The sequence below is a fragment of the Theropithecus gelada genome, chromosome 1 (genome assembly GCF_003255815.1).
Source record: "Theropithecus gelada isolate Dixy chromosome 1, Tgel_1.0, whole genome shotgun sequence".
In the NCBI taxonomy this organism is placed as follows: domain Eukaryota; kingdom Metazoa; phylum Chordata; class Mammalia; order Primates; family Cercopithecidae; genus Theropithecus; species Theropithecus gelada.
In genome coordinates this window covers 35,813,460-35,838,848 of record NC_037668.1, presented here as the reverse complement: position 1 = coordinate 35,838,848, position 25,389 = coordinate 35,813,460, and the positions used below count along the sequence as shown (strand labels likewise).

Below are 25,389 nucleotides of genomic sequence, written 5' to 3'. Positions count from 1 at the left end.
AAGGCAGGAATCCGACCCAGCTTCTAAGAACACTCATTCATCTGCCTCTAAGTGAGCAGCAGCTGTCTGTAAAGATGACGCTGTCCTCCTAGGTTGCTGATTAAATATTACAGGAGGAGCACTCACTCTCCCCCGTAGCAGGGCTGAATAATTCATCGCGGACTCATTTGAATGAAGCGGCAGAAGGCAAGGAGCCGAACTGGGTCAGGCTGGCCCGGCCTGCTCGCGCAATTCAGCTATTAGGTCATTTTAAAACAAAAGGAAAGAGCTGTTGCGAGGATTAATCATCAGCTCCTCAACTCTCCTGAAGCACAGTGGCTAAAAATCATTGCAAATCGATGTCTATTAAGCTGCCTCAGAACATTCTAGCCCTTCAGGAAAAGAAACTTAAAAAAAAAAAAAAAAGGGAAGGGGGTGCTGAAAATTCTAATGGGCTGGGATAAAGGGTTACATGGCCCAGAAAATGTACTGTGCTCCTTGTTAACAGGCTGCCCCCAGCAGCTACTGGAAGACAGTGAATGGGTGGGATCCAGATTTCAGAAGCAAATTAAGCCATCACCTGGAGCCCAGGAACACGATCCAGGAAGGAACAGGATGAATCACTTGAAACTCAGATAAATTGAATGCAGAAACACCTCAGGCCACCTCCGGCTCATTTCCAGAAAGACCCATGCTCACTTCCCAGCTGGCCGTAGGCAGCAGAGCTACTGAGGTCAAACCTGCCCCATAAGGGGCCAAACAGAAGACGTGAGGCTAATCCCATGATGGGCTTCAGACCCCACGTGCTCCTCAGCAGTGTCCCCTCTGAATCATCCCATCTAGACACTGGGTACTTTCTGGGAAGGAAAGGGCTGAGGTGCAGAATGAGGAAGCCAGTCCTCAAACACTGAGGAGTCAGCTTTCTCACTCGGGCCAATGGGAGGACGATTCATCTGCCCATTTTTACTGTGACATCTTGATTGGTGGTCTGTGGCGCCATAAGCACAGAATGTCTCTTTTCAGATTGCACAGGGATGGCAGATGGATTTCAACACAAGTGCTATCTCTGATCAATGAGTCGTGTCTGTCTGAAACGAGAGCTGTGTTAGGAGGGATTCTGAGGGTGCACCCAGCTCACAGAAGACTGCATCATGGGTAGTAATATCTGCTCTGGGCATTAATGGATCATGCATATTCGCCATCCCTGAATCCAATTCAGCCATTGTAAGGAGAAGGAAACTGAGCCCCAGAAAGGCAAAAATGCTTTGCCCAGTGCCACCCAGAGAGTGCATATTGATGCCGTGATGAACTCCCAGTTTGTAGCCTGTTCTTCCTACACTTTACCCCTCTTATCAGTCCTTTCGTGTAATGCACAGTAGGGCAGCAGCATCTGAGGGAGCCCCCAATGACTCCTGCTCCGGAAGCCACATCCTTGTGGGACCCCCTCCCCTTGACAGGAGCTGGACTTAATGGCTCACTTCTAAGAAGCCGATGGCAGCCAAGTAGAAGGATGTCACTTGTGAGATTTATTTTCAAAGAGACTCTGGTTTTTGTCTTGCTCACCCTCTTGTAGTCTCTTGCTAACTCGCTCTGATAAAGGAAGCTGCCCTGTTGGAGAGATCCATGCGGCAGAAACTGAGGGCAGCCTCTGGCCAACAGCTAGAGAGGAGCTGAGCCCTCAGCCAACAGCCCACAAGGAACTGTATCCTCCCACGATGCATGAGTGAGCTTGGGATTGGATCCCGCCTCAGTCAAGTGTCCAGCTGAGCCTGCAGCCCCAGCAACACCTTGACTGCAGCCCCAAGACAAACCTTGAGACCCAGCTAAGTTGTCCTGGATTCCTGATCAACAGACAGGGCAAAATGACACACAGGTGTTATTTTAAGCCACTAAGTTTTGAGGCAATTAGTCACAGCACAATAGATAACTATAAAATGATCAATAAATATTTGTTGAATAAATAAATAAGTCTGGGCTCTTAGCTTGGCTTCCCATGCAGCATTTGACTCTCTTCACCACCACCTCCTATTTAAAATGCTCTTTCTTTGTTGGATGTTGTGATGTGGACTCTCTGAGTTTTCTCCCCTATTTCCTCTCTGAACCTTCTTCACCCCAAGGATTGTTGAATCGTTTTTGGTAGTTGAGAATGACGTGAGAGTTCAGGCCGTCCTTCTGCACAACCACAAAAGCAGAAGCGAGGAAGAACTGGGCTGTGTGCGGACAGAGCCCAGGGCCATCTGAGGCTGCCGTTCGGAACGGATTCCTGGGGAGATCATCATCATAAATACACCAATGACACTAAGCCCTAAGTGCTTAACATGTTTCACTCTTTTACTCCTCGCAACAATATGTACTATTACTATTCCCATTATACAGATGAGAAAACCGAGGCACAGTGGGAAGGTAATTTTCTGCTACTAAATGAAAGAGCTGGGCTTCATATACAGAGCCTGGCTCTTGACCACCAAGCACTTTGGTAGGAATTCTCTTCACTGACGTATTGCTATCACCATTTGGGGCTGAATAACTCACTCATGCAGGGCTCGGTCCTGTGCACCATAGGATGGTTTCCAGCATCAACAGCCTCTACTCCCGATGCCAGCAGCTTGGCCCCTCCCATGGTGACCACCAAAAATGTCTCCAGACATTGTCAAATGTCCCATGGGGACTGAGGGAGGGGGTGGTTGTGTCTCTGGTTAAGAGGCACCCTTCTCAAGTGTAGGAAGAAGTCAGCAGGCAGATGATGCCAGTGACTCATCAGGGTGACCCTGTAAACACTTCCATTTACGGTCCCGTTAGCTTGATGGGACAAACAGGCTTTCAATAGACAGACACGGGTTGGAGTCCCTGCTTGGAAAGGTCCTCTGGTCTCGCAGTGCCCATCTAGACACTCACTAAACGGGGGCCAGGCTGTGCCCTCGCAGGCAGCCCTGCAGCTCAGGGAGCAGATCTGAGAGAGACAGCGCTGCCTGGCTGAGCCCTGGCCAGGGTCCCAGACAGCGTGCACAGAAAAGGCATCTCAGCAGCACCCGCCCCTCCGGGAGGTGGCTCTTGCAGGGATTCTCGGCTTTCGTCCCATCTTCTTGCATTCCATGGCCGCCAGAATCCTCTCATCATTTATGTCAACGCCACCAATTAATCTGCTCTCCGTGTGGCTTAAGAATGAGAAAAGCCCAAGCATCGTCTCTCCCGTCCCCCATCAGGGCATGCCGTTCCTTACCAAAGTTCACAGTTTTCTGATTGAAATTCACCCGTACAAATGCTGCTGCGCTGTTTTTCCCAATGAAATCAATTGAATCCAATTGATCTTGGCCCCATTTTGCATTCCCCCCACAGCTCTGTGTGTGGGCGCACACACATGCACACATACACATGCATACACATACACACACACACGCGCGCACACAGATATACACACTCACACACACGCACACGCACACATGCACATGCACACCAGGCTCTCCTGCGTGTGCTGTCTGGGAACTTCTCTCTAGTTATCTCAGATATGCGTGACTTGTCTCTCCAATTAGATTAGGGGCCATGTTTTCTACTGCCTTCGTAACCCCACAGTGCCTACTATAAACCTGTGCACGCAGCAGGCACTCAATAACGGCTTGTTGACTAATGCTAGACATTATGGAATTGCATTTCAAGGCCCCTCTCCCCACCCCACCTGCCATGTGACATCCCTGATGACACAGGCTGTCCCTGGTGGTTTCCACGACATCTCCCCAGAGGCCGCCACTCCAGTCTGCACGTTACTGATAGCATCTCATCCTCCAAATAACAAGACCACTATCTCAAACCAGATCTAATCCTGGTGCCTCCCTGAGTCACACCAGAAAGTCAAGATATTAAGCCATCTGCTTGTTGGAAGCCACTTTCCAAGCCAATTAGGGATAATTTTAGGAGAGCAGGTTCATGAGATGCAACATCAAATGCTGTCCTCTGAAATGAAGGCTTACCGTAGGATCAACTTCCTCAGAGCAAACAAGTTTCACTGGAAAATTATAATGAACACTTGGTGAAGCAGAGAAACGCGGTTCCACGGGGCTATAAATACTCCCAAGCGTTCCACTACTCGGGGGCGGTTAAAAATTATTTTAAAGCGCTAAGAAAGACACCAAAGTGAAAAAAGCACTCAAATGTGAAAAAGAAAGATCTGGGCTCTCGTCCCAACTTCTGTACCTAATTAGCCGAAGTGACCTTGGGTAAGTCACATAATTTCTGGGACTCAGTTTCTTCATCCATGAGTGGAGGGAAGTGGCCGGACAGGACTGTTTCTTCATCCATGAGTGGAGGGAAGTGGCCAGACAGGAGAAAGAAGACTGTGAGACGTGGCTTGCTCTGGATCTTTCTCTCTTTCTCCTTCCATCCCTCCCTCTCTCCCTCCTTCTCTCTTTCCATCTCCCTCCCTCCCTTTTGCTCCGTCTTCTTCCTCTATTTCGCCTTCTCCTTCTCCTCCTCCTCCCTCTCCCTCTCTGCCTCAGTATATCCCTAGGCATTACCTGCTTTGCAGGGTTGTTGAGAGGATTGAGATCCCAGATTTGAAGGGGTTTTGGACGTTGTAAGCAGCCTGTAAGATACTCAGAAACTTCTCACCACCACTCTGTGGGTCTGTGATCTAAGCAGTTTTACAAATTAACATAAACCAGGTCTAAAAGAAATCAGATAACTAGAAAACACAAATAAAAACTGAAACTGTAGTTAACCCTTGACTAAGAGCATTAGTGGATAGGAAATCATTGCATACACCTCCTAAAACTCTGAAGGGAAACTTTTTTTTTTTTTTTAAAACAAGGTCTCACTCTGTCACCCAGGCTGGAGTGCAGTGCGCGATCTCAGCTCACTGCAGCCTCAACCTCCTGGGCTCAGGTGATCCTCCCACTTCAGCCTCCTAAGTAGCTGGGACCACAGGGGCACCATCATGCCCAGCTAGTTTTTGTATTTTTGTAGAGACAGGGGTCTCACTGTATTACCCAGGCTGGTCTCAAACTCCTGGACTCAAGTGATCTGCCCACTTCAGTCTCCCAAAGTGCTGAGATTACAGGTGTGAGCCATCGTGTCTGGCCCCAAAGTTATTTTAAAATCAACTTTGAGGCATTCCTTCCCTGGGATGTATGGACCGATGTTAACAATAAACTGTGTTCCAATTCCTGAGAAGACAACAAACAGCTCAAAGCAACAGCCCGGTGCTCAGTGGAACGGAGGAAGAGGCCCCAGATCCACCCCTCCCTCTGAGCCACCCCACCAGGGGCATGTCAGTGCCCTTCATGGGAAGTTCCCAGCAGATTTGGGGAACTGTCCTAACTGACGGCAATGTGACTTCTGCGAATTCAGATACTTTTCCAGATGATGAGCCCGAACTTTCTGGCAGGGGGTAAACTCACAAAGCAATGACCTTAACTTGGTAAATTAATTCCAAAGCACAATTGTTTTCAATCTTCATTTAAAATCAGCCTTCGTTAATCTAGATTTAATAACATAGGAAATGGAAATTCCCTTAATAAAATAAGTTATGAATATTTATCATCCCATTTTACCTGAAAATTGAATAATTCATCAATTAACTTTACTATTAATTATTTAATGCAAAATTAATAAACTGCAAAACTCATACATATCCTTGCAGACCCTCTGGCACTGGGTAAAGAAATTAAGCACCAGAGAAATGGCGTAACTAGGGATATTCCCAGACACACACTGACGGGATAGATGGGGTTAAGGCTGGAATTTTTCTAGAAGCAGCAGAACCTAATCAGTTACTCATAAAATGAAGGGACAGATTTTTTTCTCACCTTGGAATTCTGTATCACAGCTAAAAAGAATTCAAAGTTTGGCAATTATATCTAAGAATAATTCCCCCCATGCAGTCTCTCCGTTATCCGTCACCATCATCATCGTCAACAACCGTTTTCTCACATGTAAATGGGCCTGTGATGTGAAGCTGCCACAGCCAGCACGACCCCCTTGTCCCTGGAGACCACGTCCTCTCCTGACGCCTCAGGTGACAGCCTGATTGGAAGGGGAGGGGCTGAGCACACAGAGATGGGAGTGGGAGAAAGTTTAAAAGGGGCACAGTGCCAGGGGACGCTGGGACAGGTGAGTCCGACTTCAGCCAAATCCGAGCAGCTGGCATTCAAGGGGGAACCGAAGCTTGGTGCTTGGAGCCTCTGGGGATCCAGTTCCCCCAGAGCTCCCCTGGCTCTCCACACTCAGGTCAGACCCCACTGCATCTTTGCTGATAGCAGCTAATGGGACAAGGATAAGTCAAAAATTTTCCCAGAGACTTCTTACAGGAGAACAGTGACCAATACAGGGAGGGGTGTGTGTGTGTGTGTGTGTGTGTGTGTGTGTGTGTGTGTGTGTGTGTTGTNGGGAGGTGTGTGTGTGTGTGTGTGTGTGTGTGTGTGTGTGTGTGTGTGTGTGTATTGTGTATTTATGCATGTGTGTGCCTGTGTTTATATGTATATGTGCGTATGTGTGTTTCTGTGCTGCATGATGTGTTGACTATTTGCTTGTGCATGTGTTGTGTGTACATGTGTGTAGTTGTGTGTATATGTGCATCTCAGACAGACAGTGCCTCAGTCCTCCCATCCGGAAAATGGCATCTACATTGGCATGTGAGCACTTCCGGATTCTTTCTACTTTCACCCTTGGACTTCCAGTTCATTCTCCATCCCCAGGGCAACCAGGCAAGGGTGTTAATAATAGCTACTCAGCTAGGTACCCTGTTCAAGGGTACCCCCACCCTGCCGGGAACCCCCACTGCACCCAGCAGCCCATCTGGAAGTCAGCCCAACCTCCCCTACCCCATGCACTAGAGGGGCAGCTTCTCCCCACACTTGACCCTTGTAGCACTCCTCAAAGTTGCAATTCTTATAAATGATCTGTCCTGGTCACCATTATGTCCCAATGCGCAGCACAACGCCTGGCGTACAGGAAGCAGTCAGAAAGTATTCACCGAGTAAAGAGAAGAGTGGGTGCCAACCAACAACTAAAGAAGGTGACGGTTCGGTGTCACACAGCTCAGGAATAAAAAGGCTCGCTCATAACCCAGGGAGAAGATGACACCCATTCCCCAAACAGAGCTCTGTCAACCCCCAGCATCAGAAGGCCAGCATGGCCCAACACTGGTGACCTGAATTAATTAGAGTGAGCCCATGACACTGGAGGCGGAAGGGCCGTGGATGTTCGGTGTGAAAATATGTGGAAATGGCACATTTCACGGTGCAGGCTGTGCTCCTGGGGAGAAGCTAAAGCATCTCATCTGTTTTCCCTCCTCCAGCCTTGCGCATACATTTGTTCTTCCATAATTTCATCACCTGCCTCAACATCGTTCTCCAGACCTAACAGTGGGCTGATTTCTCTGATCCCTCGGCCTAGGCACCAGCTGCCATTCTACATGCAAATTCAATTCCACCACAGGTGAAGGCCAAAAGAAAAAGCTCAGATCCTGAATTCCTACAGATGATCCCGGTGGAGGGAGTGATGGGAAGTCACAACGCCAGCCACCAACGCTTCAGTGAGCTCCCCTGTCCTCAGCAGAGCAGGACCCTCCCCTCCCGGACGTGGCTGCCCTGGTCTGGACTCTTGCTCCCTCTTCCCCCCAAGAGTCACCTCAACTAAACAGCTTAATTAACAATAAATTCCCTGCCAGGTGAGGTCAGGAGTAGCCAGTATAGAAAAATTAATTTTTTCTTTGAGGAGAAAATTTCCTCTACCAAAAAATTTCCTCTCCCTAAGACACATAATGAACAAAAGAAAAATTTTCCCAGAGACTTCTTACAAGAGAACAATGACCAATACAGGAAGCTGTGCATGTGTGTATTGTGTATTTATGCATGTGTGTACTTGTATGTATGTGTATGTGTATTTCTGTGCTGCATGCATGCATGTGTTGAATATTTGCTTGTACATATGTGTTGTGGGTACATGTGTGTACGTCTGTAGTTGTGTGTATATATGCATGTATATGCTGTGTCTGTATTGCCTGGGCACATGCATATGTGTGTATGTGCCTACATGTGTACATGTGTATTTGTTTCTGTGCTGTGTGTACACCTGTTGTGTGTTGCAAATTCGTTCATGCATGTGTCGTGTGTACATGTGTGTAGTTGTGTATCTATGTGCATGTGTATGGTTCTGTGTCTGTAAGTGCCTCAGCACATGCATGTGTCTACATGTGTGCTGTGTATGTGTGTACATATGTGTATAAGCACACACACACCACATAAAAGCTCAAGGGAAAGTGGGATATGCAGTAGAGTTGGAGAACCAGAAAAGATTTCCTTCCTTTGTTTTTGGTTTATTTTTAATTTTTTTAGAAAGCTCCATAATGAAGGACTGTGGAAAATCTAAGAATAGCAAAGACAGTAATACCTCCTAGCCAAACAGCACAGGGGGAGAATCTCCAGCCCAGAACACCCAGATGATCTGGTGATTACTCATTACACAGAAACTTATGAATTGCAAAAAGTCCTTTATTCCGAGAACTTGCCTTCCCACCTCGCAATGCCACAAGGCCTGCAAGCCAGCTCCCTTTCCCTTTCCGTGGGCATCAGAATTGATCCAGAGGAAACACCACAGATGCCAATCCATGCCCATGACAGAAATGCCAGGCAGTCCTAACTTTCCAAACCCAGGAGAGGGGGCTGAAGATGCTAAGAATAAACTGGGGGCTGCCAGAAACAAAATAAAATGACCATCAATGGACACAGACAGGGCATGCAAATACCTATCGATCGGTGTGAGCACAGTGCCAGGGGCTTTTCTATTCTCAGAAGTATTCATCACTGCCAGAGTGTCCTGCTTAGCGATGCCGGCAGGTGTCACCCTGGGCAGGCAATCTCCTGTTGGGGTGCCCCAGCACCCCAACATGCATCACAGGCACCCTGGCACGAAGCCCCTGCCGTGAAGGCTTTTGTCCCAGTATAATCCAAAGAAGACACATGCAGAACCATGTAAAAATAAAAGCCATCGAGATCCCACTGTCAGGGGACATGCACAACATAATGGATGGCCTTGGCCATCCCCAAGATCCCTGAAATTCTGCTCAGGGAGAGGCCACACCACGCCCCTGTGCCAATGCCAGGAAAGGCTCTAAACTAAGAGTGGTGCATTAAGAAGGTGGAGAGGAGGCCAAACAGGGCTTTGGCGTGGGTCGGGCTGCACACCTGGGGCCTCGCACACAAGAAGCATGTGTGCATGTCAGCAGCAGGACTTCCCAGCCCTGAGCAGCTGCGCACTTAGAAACCTCCAAACTGCACTTTGAGGCATTTCTTTCTGCAGACTGAAAAAGACTTGGAAAAAGAGAAAAAAGCAAGAGAGTGAAACAGCAAGTTGGCTTGAGAGTGAGCAGGAAACGAAGAGGAGAGAGAGGAAGGATGAGACAACAAGGGGAGCAGGTCCCACTCGCCACGACTCTGGGCGAAGGCCAGCGAGGAAGAAACAGGGCTCACAAGGAGGACTCCTCGTCCTCGCCAATGGCAGTAAAGGAATGAAAACAAGTATAAATCCACAAGGAGAAAGCCAAGGGGAACAGAGACGAGCGTGGATAAGAGACGCCAACACATTCTGGAGAGACGGGAAGCAGATGCAGGGTTGGTAACTGACACAGCCGAATCTAGGAAGCGAAAATCCGAGTGCTGTGCAGTGGACCTCAGGACCAGCACGCTAACCCGCCTGCCAAGCCCCCAGAAGACTCGTGAATTGGAAGCAGCAGGTGCCACGGAAGGCAGAAGTTAGGATTGGGTTGGGAAGCAGAGGGAGCTCGCACATCTGTGTAGGGGGTGGTAGATCCTCCCAGGGTCCTACGTCTACACTGAGCAGACAGGCGACCACCCCCTGGCCTCTGCCCCAGTGGGAGACACATTGAGTCTCTGAAGAGTTGGAGTCTGGAAAGACTCCAAACTCGGAAACAGCAGAAGAGAGGCCAGAAACACGGAAACTGGGAGAATTAAGAAACAAGAAACTGGGAGAATTAAGTAATAGCTCTCATACTGAATGCTGACATTCCCAGCCCCTTGCCCTGCCTGGCCCTCCCAGACCGCTAGCAGCCAGGCCAGCTCAAACTAGGCAGCACATTGACCAGTCCTTCTCAGGAGAACCCAGATGGCTCCAGAGAAAAAATGTAGAGATGCAGAACCTCAGAGTTACCAACAGAAAGCTAGCTCCCTCCATTAACCAGCCCCTCCCCCAGGTAAGGAAGAGCCAGGCAGTGCACACAGTAAGAAAGCTAAATCCTCAGTTAGCATCTGAGGAAGCTGGAAGATGATGTCTAAAATTGACAAATCAAGAAACAGCAGAGTCAACATATTTAGAAATCTGGAGGTAAATATCAGAACCAAAAGACTGGAGGGCAGCCGCCCCTGGGAAACAGGATTGAGCTGTAGGGCAGAGGCTGCTGTCTTTTCTTACAAGTTTTTTAGGGCCATGTGACATACTAAACTATGTACATGTATAATTTTTATAAAAATAAAAGAAGGGGGAGCCGGGCGCTCTGACTCATGCCTGTAATCCCAGCACTTTGGGAGGCCGAGGCGGGCAGATCACTTGAGGCCACAAGTTCGAGAGCAGCCTGGCCAACAGGGTGAAACCTCGTCTCTACTAAAAATACAAAAATTAGCCAGGAGTGGCGGCAGACACCTGTAATCCCAGCTACTCAGGAGACCGAGGCAGGAGAATCACTTGAACCTAGGAGGTGGAGGTTGCAGTGAGCCGAGATCACACCACTGCACGCTAGCCTGGCTGATGGTGAGGCTCCATATCAGAATTTTTTTAAAAGGGGGTGGGGTGGGATGGGGTGGGCAGGAGCCACAGGTTGGTAGCTGTCTAACCCAGGGAGGAATCAGAGACACAAACATCAATACTTCCCTCTTGGCTCCTCCAGGACACTGGACACTTGCACTCCTGGCCCCAAGAAGTGAGGAGGGGTAGGTTGGAGGTCAACCCTCAGCTCTTGTGCCAGGAACATGAGCCCTGGGCTGGTGCTGCCATTTCAACAGGTAGCTAAGCCCACTGAGGTCACATGAGACTCACGTGTCCTCTGATCAGGAGCCCAGCATGTGTGACAGTCCCCCACCAAGCCATCAGCACCCCCACCGTGGCCAACTTCCTGGACACGGAGGGGATGTGAGGAAGTGGCCTCCGTGGGTTGCCCCTGCTTTGACATGTTGTATTCTGGGATTAACTAGGATAAAGATAACTGGAATTCAGGGCAGACCTATTTCCATGCAGAGACTGGGGACTTCCCTACCACTGTGGAGACACTGCTAGACACTCCATCAGGATACAGGCCACAGCTCATTCCCCGCCTCATCCCGGAAATAAACGAAAACTACGTGACAGGTACCCTGCGAGGAAGTCCTCGGGCAGGAGGCTCCCTGGGAGCTCTGACAGACGTGGCACCTGCCAACTTCCTCGCCCTGCAGTTGCCCTTTGGCCAACGATGGCCTTGGCCAAGGATCTGCGATACATTATGCAAATGCTGAAATGCACCTAACGTGACATGTCTCTGTGTTAATTTGAAGCAGGTCCCTGGTTCAGCATAATGCAAAGGTAACCACGTGGAAACCACACGTGGAAACCACTCGTGGAAACCACTGCCGACCCAGTTTCCGTTTTCCTGCATAGTTCCAACGTACAGAGTCCTAAAATGCTCTGAGTCTAAAGCTGCCCTCCCAAACTCTGGCCACCAACAGCACCCCTGGGCGTGCACACACACACACACGCACACACACACACACACACGCGATTCGTCCACCCCAGCCAACCCTGCCCAGCTGAACACCTGAGGAAAAGCTACAGAGGCAACTCTGGGAATTTTTTTTCACTGTGATAAAATATATGTAACATAAAATTTACCATTTTCACCATTATGAATGGCATTAAGCACATTCACATTACTCAGCCACCATCATCACCACCACCCATCTTCCCAGCTGAAACGCTATGCCCATTGAAGACTAACTCCCCATTTCTCCCTCCCTCCACCCCAGCCCTTAGAAACCACCATCTACTTTCCATCTCCAGAGCGGACTACTCTAGATCCCTCAGTCAGCAGATCACACAATGTGTGGCCCTTTGCGTCCGGCTGATTCACTGAGCATAACGGCTTCAAGCTTCATCCAGGTTGGAGCAGGTGTCAGAATTGCATTTCTTTTCAGCTCTGGGAATTTTTAAATGATTTTTGCAATTCTATTCCGGTCACTCGAGCAGACTTACCAGGAATAGGGGCTTCCTTAGAAAAGTCCTCTGTCTGTCCTAAAGAGCAGATGCCTTAAAGGTGGCCAACAGGTCACTGCCAGGGGTCTTACAGTGGGACTGAACAAAGACAAGCCCCCCTGCACCAGGACCAGCCTGGGGCCTGATAACACAGGCTTTCTAGGCAGAGGTCTCTGCTCACAGGCTGGTACCACGCTGGGACCCCAAGGGCTGTCTAGGACAAAGAACCCCACGGATGGCAGGCACTGGCACTCTGCCTCTTGGGCAAACTTGCTTCTGTGCAAGGAGTCCACACTCTGTCCAGCCCCCACTCCACCCTATCAAAGCCCTGGCCTCCCTGCACACAGGCTGTGAAGAGATAAAAGGGACAGCATGACTTTGTCCTTGGGGGAACGCACCACCCCACTGGGGAAGACTTACTAACGACAGCTGAATTGGCAAACAACTGACGATAAAGCACGTGCAGTTATGGGAGCAGGAAGGGAAGAGGACTCGCCCTGAGTCAATGAGTTTGGGGAAGGCTCCCAGGAAGAGGCAGACCAGATTGGACATGAGGGCATTTGAGGTGAGGGCAATGCCAAGTGGAGGCCAAAGTGGAGGACAAGAAAGATGTTCGGAGAGCAGCCAGCCGCTCCCCAACTGTAGCAGTACCTGGATGGGAGGTCAAGGAAAATAAACGGAAAAGGGTGGGTTCAGACAGAAGAACGGCCTTAAAGACATCACTGGAGAGTTGGCCTCAGCTCACAGGAAGTCTCTGAGGCTTCCAAGGAGAATAACAATGGAATCAAAGCAGTATTTCAGGAAAACCAATGGGGAGGAGGAGTTCGACTTAGAGAAGGAAACCTAGTAGGAGATATTTCAATACTCCAAGCGTGACAGTGGCAGTGAGGACACAGCTGATCCTGGAGGGGAAACATAAGAAAATGAGGATGTGAATTACAGTTGGAAACACTGGCAGAGTTGGTGGCTAATGAGATGCAGGGGACAAAGGAGAAAGAGAAGCCACCTGGAGTCCACGTTGTGTGCTCTGGCATCTCCACAAACGAGGTGGCTCTTCTAGAACCAGGGAAGTCAGAAGATGGAAAGCAGAGTGGGGGTCAGGGAAGAAGGGGGGAAGATGGCGAGTTGGAGATCATAACACGGCATGCAGGTGCCAGGAAGACAGAGTCGGATGTGGGGAAAGATCCACAGAGACTTGACAGTCAGACCATGGAGTCAGGGAGTCCTGGGAGCCCCACAAGGGAGAATGTGGGACGAAAGAGCAGAGGATCACAGCTTGGTGTCCACCGCCATCAGGGCAGGGAAAGATCTGGAGCACTTGAAGCCAGAATGGACAGATGGGGTCAGGAAACCAGGAAGAGGAGAATGGAAGCTCTCTCCAAGCCCCTGGAGTCTTTTTGAAACTCAGGGCTCACTTTTCTCCTCCTTTCCTTCTAGACCTCCTCCTTCTACTTGGCTGTTTTATTTGCTTATTGACCAAAAAGCATTTAGTGTTCATTATAGGAAAATTCTATTACTAGACCCTTAGTGCTTCCATGTTAAGGTGCTATCTATATCAATCTAATTAATTAATTAGATAATTAACAGCTTTTCCAGCCTCTTTCTAACTGGTATAAACAGGAGTCCTGGGAAGGATATGCTCTTACTTCAATCTTGAGTTTGTGTGTCCCTGGCTTCCAGGGGAGGTTGCGTATTTCCCAGGGGAGGAGGAATAAATAATAGGGATTGCTCAGTGTGGCAGCTGCCTGCCTATACTGGGCTCAGCCCCGCTCCCTGCCCTCTGGTGAAAGGGACCTGCTCCCCTGCAGTGGTGTGCAGCTCTCCCACACTGCCTGTGACTGGGGGGCTAACTCCTACTTGGGGGACAGTGTAGAACGCCTGTCTGACAAAGGGAACCTTTGCCTGGAGCCTGGTTTTCCTGGTTGGTTTGGAATTCACGGCAGTGAGAGGCGGAGAGGAATAGAGGAGCTATTGATGGGCTCCCCGGGAACCTTCACACACATAAAAGCGAAGGTTATGAGCTTTGCAGTGAGATCACCCTGGGTTCAAGTTCCAGTTCTAGCACGGACTCACCATGCAGGCCCAGGAGGGCACACACCCTCTATACCTGGCAGAGCTGCCAGGAGGGTTTCAAAGCACAGCATCCAGCCCATGGGCAGTGCCCGAGAGCACACTGCTGGCTCAACCAGACAATCCTGGGACTAGAAATACCCGGAAAACTGAAGTGGAGAAAACCTAGGTCCCTTTCTTCACTACGATCAAGGCTCACCTTTCTACATCACTTTTGTTCATTTTATGGATATTTCTTGAGGGTCTGGGAGGTGTCCATACTGTTCTAGGCCCTGGGGGTGCCTCATGAACAAGCCCCACTAAAAATCCCTCTCCCCTTGGTGCCAACACTTTGGAGTGGGTCAAGTAACGAATACATAAATTAGGCAAGGCAATCGTGACAGACACAGTGTGTCAGAAGGCGATGAGTGCTCCAGAGAAACGGAAAACAAGAAAGGAGGAAAGGGGGCTGGCTGGGTGGGGCCGGGAGCGAGACTTTAAACTGCATGGTCAGGGACACCTCCATGAGAAAGGGACACCCAGTCAAGGCCTGCAGGAGGAGCTGGGAGAACATTCTAGACAGGGGGAGGACACTCTTCATTCCAAGATTCTCAATTCACCTGGCAGGGTGGGGAGCATGAAGTTCCCTGGGGTCTCCAAATGGTATTATTATCACACTGAGCACACAGCAAGTGCCAAATAAACACATCCCTCAGGGTGATTTTTCAAACCGGAGGTCCCAGTTGCTGAGAGTACAATACAGGCTGTTTGAACAGGAGGCATTCAGCTCTGTTGTGATACCGTGGCTGCCCCTGGGGTCCCCAGCCCCGGGAGCCTCTGTGTAGCACACCTCATTATTAAGCAGGTGAGCTGGGGCTCCCGGGGCCGTCTCTGTAATTAGGGCAGTATCTGAGCAAGGACTATATTTATAACCCCCAGCCGGCAGCAAGCCACAGAGACAAGCAGGGGCCCCTCTGCAGCTCCTATACCAACATCTATATGTGAACTGATTACAACAATTAATTTAATAGGGATTCCTCCACACAAACAATGTATCATTTTATTAGGAAACTCTATAAATGTCAGTGGTGCAATTCATTTTTATTAATTTTCTAAAATGAAATTAGCAGTGGCGGCGGCGGCGGCAAACAGAAGTTGTATTGCCTTCTCGTTCAGCAGAGTATTGGTGTCATTAATTCCTTAATACCAGGAGGCCAGTTTGTATGAACTCAGCAGTTCACTGCACCAATTAATTTCAATATTAGAGATGGGGTGGGGGTGGCGATCCAAACACAACTCAACCACTAATTTAGGAAGGTCCTTGAACAACCACAGCAAGTTTTGCTTCTCCTGGGACAAGAAGCTTTCAAGTGTAAACATCGAGTGGATATTTTAATACTAATAGGAAACCTTCCGTCTTCACCCTCTGCCTTTAGGAGAGAAATTCATCCTTCCAAAGCCCGGAGAAATCCTGGCAGATGCCTGCCGACGTCAAAGCCTCCAGCAGGCTGGGGACTGCCCCACAGATAAGAGGCACAGTGACACCCGTGCACGGACAGACCCACACGGCATGCGAAGCAGAATCAGAAACATGACCACATTCAATCCTCATTGTGACCCAGCAAGGACGGGATCAACATCGACTCCATTTTCTATATGAAGAAGAAATCGCAGGGCTTTTAAAGGAGCTAAGATGACCTTTTCACAGTCACAAAGCCACTGAGTGACAGAGCCAGGGCTCAACCCCGGATTTGACCACATCTGAAACCCACCTTCCTTCTTCTGTCAGGCGCACCCCTGTGCCTCGGGGTGGGTCTCTTGTCTCTATGTATACCCTAGAAAGTCACACAAGTCAGGCATGACCCTGAGTGACATCCCCTTTTCAATTGTAACCCAAACCCCAAAAGCTGAAACTCAAGGTAAAACCACTGCCTTGAAATGTTCTACTGTTCTGCCATCAAAGGGTGGCTGAAACCCAGCACACGTCTGCATATCTGAAATCAGATGTCTGGCCCGGGACGCGTTCCAGAGAAGCTCCCTCTCTGGCTGAGGAGGAGCTCTTCTCTTTCCACTTAGATTTAAGGAGTGTTTCAGCAGAGAGTGAAGGGCGCACGGAGAGGCTGGTGGCTGCTTGAGATGAGGGCCACCCGTGAGAGTCAGGAAATAGTCCAGAGGCAGAAATCAGATGAGCCTCCTTCTCCCCCAGAAAACCAGGCCAGTGGTCCTCAAAGTGCAATCCCAGACCAGCCACATCCTACTGCCTGGGAACTTGTTAGAAATAACACATGCTCAGCACCCACCCCGGCCCCCGCTTCCCACCGCACCTGCTGAATCAGAAACCTTGGGTTGGGGCCCACATTTTAATGAGCCCCCAGCTGATTCTGATGCCTGCTCAAGTTTGAGAATGATGTCCTCCAAGAAGACGCCGCAGAAGAAAGAGGAGATGAGGGCGTCAGGCTCTATTGGTGTTTGGTCGTATTCACCAAATAGTGCACTGTATTCCCATCGTCTCCACTGCCTGCCCCTGCCCCGACTCTGTGGAGGGATGTCCTTCCCAGCCCCATTCTTACTGGGCTTGGCCAGGGGACTTGCTTTGGCCAGTGGATTTATCCGCAGGCATGACATATGATGCCATATCTGAGCAGGAATTTTAACTGCACCTGCATCAACTGCCTTGGGCTTATGAGCCTCTGTGCTCCTCTGAGAGAAGCAAATTTCCCAGGCAGAGGGGGCTTCCTCAGCCTAGGTCCCACAGCAAAATGATGGACACAGCAGACCTGACCTCAACCCAAAGCCACAGGCAGCCCACAGACCCATGGGCAGAAAATAAAGATCTGTTGTTTAAAGTCACTAAGCTTGCAGGTCATTTCTTACACAGAATTATCACAGCAAAAGCTGATTGAGATAAACTATTTGATTTTATAGCAAAGGAAAAACCATAGTCCCAGCAGGCTGAGGTACTGGGGACTCCTGTGGAGGGACTCTCCTCCCACGCTCAGGCTGGAGGTAAAGCAATCAGAGCTACCTGGGGAAGGGAGCCTCAATCACTAACCTTCCTTCCACAATACCCTCTAGCCTCCTTCAAAGGGCAGGATTGTGCCCTCATCTAAAAGATGCTAACCAGCAAGTATCTAAGCCTAATCATGTGATGTTTTTAAATTCCTTCTAGAATGAATAAACATTCCCAAGGATGGCCTTTCCCATGACTCAGAAAGGATGAACAGGTCAAGCCGATGGGCCACGGGCACAGAGGACACACCCAACCCTTCCCTGGTCCTAGCTAACGAACCTGGGGACTCTGGGGCTTCTGTCCAATGTGAAACCAACTGGACATTCCACCACTTCCGTTCAAGTCTGCAGTCCAGGCATCCTGTGTAAACCACACTCCAGCTACCACCTCGCCAGCTAATAAACACCTGGGTCCTGTCACTGCTAACAGAAAACTCACGGCAATTGGAAGAGAGTGGTCATGTATTTCCGAAGCTCTAGATTGTAACGTTCCAAAAATAAAAACCTAGAGTTGGGGAGGACAAAAAGAGGCTGCCTTTTAAAAATCAACCCTAAGTCCCAACGTCACCGTTCTTCACAAGTTGGTAACATCACTGGTGCTGGGGGAACGCAGGTCAGCTCTATTTTCACCAATTCCTTCTATTCCCGAGTGGTGAGAGAAGCTAAGTGTTTGTAGCAGTTAGCAGGTTCAAGGACATTTACTGCATAATAAACTGCGAGCTTAGCCATTGCTTCTGATTTGGGAGGATCGCTTTACCACCAATCACACCAATCAAGAATAACTTGACTTTCAGTTTGTAAGACACGTTGAGATAAAAGTGGGCAGTTAAGCTGGTTTCTCTTTTTTCAAAGCACGTTTCTAGAGAACACTAGTGGCAGGCAAGCAATTTCCCAAAATAAACTTCCCCTGAGGCTCCTGCCTCTGAAGGCTTCCAAGCACCCGGGTAAAGGATCCAGCCGTCAGGTGAAAAGTTCCAACTGGCGGATGGCACTTGTACTCTTTTTAATCCATCTGATCGTGTTCACTGCCACAGTCTTATGTCAACGAATGAGACCTCAGTGTCGAAAGCCATCCAGCACAACATGGCATTTTCAACTCGTTGCCCATGAACTGACTGGCCAAATCAGGTAATCAATGCAAATCAATCCACTTACTGTACATACGTGAAAAACTGCAAGATCTGGGACATTACCTTGTCTTAGGGGAGGTGGTTAGCCATTCTTCGTGTTTCTCAAATGTTATTAAATAAGCTGCAATTTCCTGAAACAGAAGAATAAAAAGATAATAACAACAATTAGCTCACGTTGGATCCTGAGAGGTAAGACACTTTTTGCTGTTTCCCAGCTGCTGTTTTCCTTTGTGGGCCTGGAACTCCATCCCTGCTAGAGAAACACTCGACTTGGACTCTGTTTCTATTTTGATTTTTTCAGTCCTTTCCATTGAACCTGTCACACGGTAGTAATCAAAGCACTGGGTCTCAAAAGATGAGTCGGTGGCAAGGACGAAAATATTTCTCTGTGGGAGGAAGACATCAGACACCATTTCAGATTCTAAATGTCATTAATTTAGGGAGGGAGAAACACATGCCAACAACAAGTCTCCACGATGCATAGACCATAATTGGAAAGTTTCGTCCTTTGCTGAAGCTGGACCAATCTTTCCTCTTTGTCACAAGAGACGTCGCATCCTCTCAGCTTCATCCTCAACCCCCTGAGCCAAAATCACACAAAGATTAAAAAGAAAAGACACTATAAAGCCATATTCCAGGGAGGAAGCGGGGGGAGAAATAAGTTAACCTCTCCCACTACTGATAAATCTAGTGAGCAGCGTTTCCAAAAGAAGAGCGACGTCAGCAGAGTGTAAGGTAAAGAGGAGGAAAATGCGGGCACCTGAAGGTAAATTAAATATTTATAAACACAACAACATCACTGCAGATAGAATTACTGATTTATTAATAATTTCCATAAAAGGCCAGTGAGTGACATCAACACAAGTCATTGCTCCAGCTCGAGGCATGATATGGCCCTTTAATTCCAACTCCGAGAGGATCTGCTAACATGAAATTGGCAGGGATTGTAAGTTAAATTAAGGTTGGACTAGTACACGTTTCCCCTGATCTGGTGATGCCACAACACAGAGCTGCTGCCCTGACTATCAGGAAAATGCAGAGGGGAGGCCTCCACCTCAGCTCTCTCTGCAGCCGGGGTCCCTAGAGGGCTCCTGGGAAGGCGGCAGCCCCTCTGCCTGGAGGCAAGCAGCCTCTTTCAGCTGGGACATAATGGAGTTGACACCTGTGACCAGAGATGCTAAACTTGGCCTTGAGAAGGAAGAGAAGCCCAGTAAGCAGAGCAGGTGAGAATAGAAAATGGCCCTGGTGCCATGCAGTGCAAAGGCCACAGGCCAAGAGTGGAGATCAAGGCCTCACATAGCATGGAGCCGGCCGCCACAAGGCAGCCAGTGATTGGGAACTCAGAGCCCAAACCACCTCTGTCCGGAAGCCTGGACCTGACAAAGAACCTGGGAAGCAGAAGCCTATAGCAAAAATAGAGTTGCTTCACTGTGCAAGTTTCTATCACTGACTGCAGCTGAAGAAATCATAAATAAGCAGCTGATCAACCAGCACATTGTTCTCTCATCCCTGAGCCTTTTCACGTTTTATTTCCTCTCCTTAGAAAAATCTTTCCCTGAGGTCTCACTGTAGACAGATCCTTCCTCTGGCTGGCCCTCCCTAACTATTCATGATGGCGTCAGTTATCCCTCCTGCTTGCCTGGGTGGCACTGGCACCTTCCCCCAGTGGGCAGGATTTATCACTCTGCATTCTAATTGCTTGTTTACTCAGATAACATCCCCCATTCGAGCATGAGAAGGATATGGAACATGTTATCGCTGACACATCCCTTGGACTTAACAGTGTCCTGGGGCACATAGGAAGCACCTGATAAGTGTTTGTTAGACAGGTGGCTGGTCGGATGGATGGATGGATGGATGGAAGGAGGGAGGGAGGGATGGGATGGGATGGGGTAGGAAAAACGTGCATGGCAGAAGTAAATATGTATACGCAAGTGTGAGAGTGAGAGAGAGAGAGAGTCTGTTACTGAAGATAGTTGACACAAGAGTTTAAAAGCAGCAAAATGCAGCAGTTCCTGGCTAAAACTTTGCCAATTATTTAATTAACTCTATGTCACTGTAGGAAGGCAACATAGTATCACAGTTAAGAGTACATGCATCGGAAGCAAACAGTGTCCTGGCTTTGGGTACCAGCTCGGCCTCTTATGAGCTGTCTCATCTTGAGCACATTACTTAACCTGTCTACACCAGTTTCCTATGAAACTGGGAGACTATCAGCTCATGAGGCAGTTCTAAGGAATGATCATTCTAAATACACTGGCTGGCAGAAGGTATGCCCCAAACAATAGCTACCATGAATCACTATAAGATCTACAAGGCCGGGCGCGGTGGCTCACGCCTATAATCCCAGCACTTTGGGAGGCCGAGGCGGGCGGATCACAACGTCAGGAGATCGAGACCACGGTGAAACCCCGTCTCTACTAAAAATACAAAAAATTAGCCGGGCGTGGTGGCGGGCGCCTGTAGTCCCAGCTACTCAGGAGGCTGAGGCAGGAGAATGGCGTGAACCCGGGAGGCAGAGCTTGCAGTGAGCCGAGACGCGCCACTGTACTCCAGCCTGGGCGACAAGCGAGACTCCATCTCAAAAAAAAAAAAAAAAAAGAAAAGATCTACGTGGTGTGAGCCACCTGTCTAGCAGCCCCTGATGAGGTCACAGGTACCAAAATGGTCCAGGTCAGAGGCTGCCACCACTGCTGGATTAATCATCATCTGTCACCTCCACCACCCTGGACACCCCCGCATGCCCATGCCTGCAGACAATGAACGCTAACATCGGAATGACCGTTCACGCCTGCAGACAATGAATGGTAACATCGGAATGACCGTTCAGAGTTGTTGGTTTGTCGATCAGTTCCCATTTGGCTTCACAAAACCAGAGCAGACCACGGCTGAAGTCAGTATGTGGATTTACTAAGCCACTTGTCACGTGCAGCAGCTCATCTACCTGAACTTCAGGAGATCCAGTATCCAGAGGAATAGGCTGTGCCAGCCCCCTGATCCATGCCCCTGCCCAGGACCATGCCAAGACAAGTGACCCTTAGTGGCCCAGGGGATGGGAGGTGCAGTGGATCCCAACCTCTAAACATGCGATTTGTTCCAAAACCCGGGACACCCAAAGAGGACTTTCATGGACATCCTTCAGCCAACACTCACCCCAGGGCCTGACAGGGCTTCCGAAGTGGAAAAACTCCCAGCACCACTTACTGCCTTCTGTGTTTACTCTACAAATACTTACCGAGCATCGACTGTACACCAAAAAGGGAACAGGACCACTTCGAAGCGAGCAGTTAAAGAGCTCACAGTCGAGCGATGGGTACAGACAAGTCAGCACGACAGTGTGTGCAAGCGCTGTTACAGGGTCACCTCTGTGGCCAAACTCGGGGCGGGGGGGTTCACCTCATGTCTAATGAGCTTCCGTCAAGCAAGCAGAGGCTCCAGGAAATCACGGTGATGTAGGAACTACCTGTGAGCATCCGCCACTCCCTCCTCTACCCCCAAAGGTAAATTTTGCTTCTCCCAATCCAGGACACGTCCCACACAGAGCCCCTCTGAGAGCAGCCTTTCTGAGGAAGCTGATGCCCAGGCCCAGCTCCCGTCTCTGCTGTGCTCAGGTTGGCTGGGCCCCAAAGCTGGACTCACCCGCCAGGGACTGTCCCATGCTGCTGCACGAACCAGGCTGGACGGAGCATGTCTGGGTTACCCATCTAATGCCAGGCCCCTGCTGCCCAGCCTTCCCAGCCCACGGCCCTTCCCCAGGAGACCCCCTCACCAGATGGGCAGACCACAGGTGAGCCTGCCCTGCAAAAGCTCAGGAACTGGTTTGGAGAGATTTGCCAAAGAATGAAAACCACAAAAAGTATTAGGTGCTAAATGGCATGGAGCCCTGTAAAAGCCATCCACATTCAGGGTGATTGTGGGGAGAAGGACTTTACCATCTGTGTCGCTGCTGCCATCAATGTCACCAGTGCTAAGATGGTGGAGGCATTGCCCTAGGACTTATGTGGGATCATCTCATTTAACTTCATAACAAACTATGAAATAGGAACCATGGCCATTTTACAGGTGTGGAAACTGAGGCACAGAGTGGTTAAGTGACTTGCCTAAGGTCACATGGCCAGTACCTGTACAACCAGAACCCAAATCCATGCAGAACGGCTCCCAGGCTCGCATTCTGCACCACTGCTCTGAATTTCAGAAAGGACCACCACAGTGTGCTTGGATGAGTGAAGAACTCAACTTTTCCCAGCCCAGGCTGACAGTTCCCTGCTCCCCACTGACCCAGGGTCACTTCCCAGCCCCACCTCCCTCCAGTGGACCAGGAGGAGCCCAGACTGAACCTCCTTCAGGGGGATTCTCTCCTTCCAGCAGGGTCAAGCTCATGGCCACCCCAAAAGCCTCATTCAACTCATAAGATCCTCGACTTCAGTGATGGGCAAAACTCCTTGTCTCCATGGAGCCCTTTGCTCAAAACATCACAGGAAGCATGCAAAAGCAACACGGAGAGCTGGAGATGCTCCCGCTGAAGAGGGGAAGGAGTTGTGAAAAGAAAGATTTTCAGCTCAATTGTCTGGCCTCTCTCTCTTCCCCGAGGTCCACAAACCTAGGACCCCAAGGAAGGCAGATGAAAACCCAGGTCTGGTCTATCTCATCTTGACAGAGGAAACAACTGAGGTATACAACAGAAAAGCACTTGTCCAAGCTCAGCATGTTCATGGTGAAGCCAGGCCAGGACTCCTCACTCTCCAGGCGTGCATGTTCCTTCCCTGACACTTGCTGTCCCTCAAACACAAGTCTGGCTTGAAAGATTCACAAGAGGCTGGGGCAAAAGCATGGCCAAAGGAAGAGAAAACAGGTACTCAAACAAAAAACACAGACACACACGCGCACAGTAGCATCACTCACAGTAGCCAAGAGGTGGACCTACCCCAAGTATCTGCAGATGGATGAAGAAACGAAATGTGTCACAGACAAACAACGGCATGTTATTCAGCCATAGAAAGGAATGAGGTTCTGATACCAGCTACTACATGGATGAACACTGAAAACACGATGCTAAGCAGAAGAGGCCAGGCACAGAAGGCCCCGTATTGCTCGGTGCCATTTATATGAAATATCTAGAATAGGCAAATCCATAGAGACAGCATGGAGATTAGTGGTTGCCAAGGGTTGGGGGAACAGGGTGATGGGGAGTGATGGCTAATGGGTGTTAGGTTTCCTTCTGGGGTGATGAAAATGTCTGGAGCTAGATGGTTGCACCACCTTGTGAATGTACTAATGGCCACTGATGGGAAATTGTATGTTGTGTGTCCTTTACCACAATAAAAATAAAAAGATGAAGGAGGCATCGACATCCAGCCAGATGTGGCACTGGGGTGAAGGAAATGCCAGCCGTCCCACCCACGCAGACGGCCCCTGAGCCTGAAAGACCATGCATGTGTACCCGGCGGCCTCCCCAGTGCCCTGGCTCCCTTAGCTTCCTCCTCCTCCCAGCTCCTAAATACCACATCGATGCTGAGAAGAATGACTCGACTGTCAAGACGAAGAAATTCACTGCAGGCTCCAAAGCAAAGACTGTCCAGCTTGCAGATTTTAAATGTTTAGTTTGTCCTTTGGACGTTCAAGCAGAAAAACTGCCGCCAAGGTACGGTGTCTGTGTGCTGCAGGGGCTTGGACGAACAAACTGGCAGGGTCCCAGACAGGCCCCTCTATTTCTGTTCAGCAGATACAGTTGGGTGCCTGCAGACCAGGGAGACTGGTGGGCCCTTTCCCAAGGCCCCAAACAAGACACATCAGGAAGGGAGGCCTCGGCAGGACTGGGGGCTGTAATGCTCCACCTGGCGTCACTGCCTGGTCACACACCGTGCTGCCATGCCTCCATCTCCACCACCCAGAGGCAACGGTCACCCACCATCCAGTCCCCAAGTTGATGGGTTTTGATAGAGGACTGCAAAGCCTGTGTCAGGAGCCGGCCAGCTGGGAGCCAGCAGGGCTGGAGGGTAATGGCAGAGGCTGCCCCACAGGGGCTGGCAGGTGAGCATGCATTGCTGTGCTGACCTGGTTCCTGCCCTTCACGCCTCAGCGCCCATGCGCGAGCCCTGCCCACATAACCTGTCAGGTCCTGTTCATCGCCCAGCCCTTCCCAGGGGAGTCCCCCTTGCTGTCTCCCTCCACAGTGCACTGCAGCTTCTGGAACTTTCTTGGCAGTGGCTGTGCTGCTCGGGCTTTCTCTTGCTAGGTCTATGTGGGTGGTGGTTCTCCCTTCCTGGTTTTTCAGTCTTCAGGGAGGTTCTGCGTCTCAGTCCGTCTGTCACTGTAGAGCCCCACACAGCTCCTGTGTCCAAAGATGACTGCTGACACAGCAGAGCTGAAGGAGAGATTGTGAAGTTCTCTTCTAAAGGATGTCACCCCAGGAGCCCACGCCTGAGGCTCCCATGCACAAAGGTCCAGTTGCCATCAAGGCTCGGGCCCTACATAAGAGGTCACACAGCACTGTTCCTCTAAGTGCCCCTCATTCAGGAGGCAGCTCATGGCCAATCTGAGTGCCAGAGCTGCACCATCCAATGGAAACAGAACCTGAGCCACAACACAAGGCACGTGTGTCATTTTAAAATTTCTAGAAGCAATACCTAATGCATGCAGGGCTTAAATCCTAGAGATGGGTTGATGGGTGCAGCAGGCCACCATGGCACATGTATGCCTACATAACAAACCTGCACATTCTGCACATGTGTCCCAGAACTTAAAATATAAAAATATTTTAAAATTTTCTAGAAGCTACATTTTAAAAGGTAAAAGAAATTTTAATAATATTTTATACTTTAACCCAATATATCCATGAGAGTATGATTTTACTAATTTTTAAAAAAGTAGTCACGAACTATCTCATACTCTTTTCCCTACTAAGTCCTTGTGTGTTTCCCATGGACAGCCAGCCCCTCTAGCTGGGCTCAGCCAGGTCTCAGGTGCTCGATGCCGCATGTGGCCACCATACTGGATG

The 25,389-nt window shown here is 49.6% G+C and overlaps 1 protein-coding gene across 6 annotated transcripts in view; it reads right to left on the bottom strand.

Annotated features, from left to right (window-relative positions):
* CAMTA1 (calmodulin binding transcription activator 1) overlaps nt 1-25,389 on the bottom strand; it is a 969,422-nt gene that overhangs the window by 637,839 nt on the left and 306,194 nt on the right. For all 6 annotated transcript variants that reach the window (XM_025367744.1, XM_025367761.1, XM_025367771.1 and 3 more), the window contains one exon: nt 18,456-18,523. In XM_025367744.1, coding sequence (XP_025223529.1) covers nt 18,456-18,523 — 68 coding nt within the window. The remainder of the gene's footprint in view (nt 1-18,455; nt 18,524-25,389) is intronic.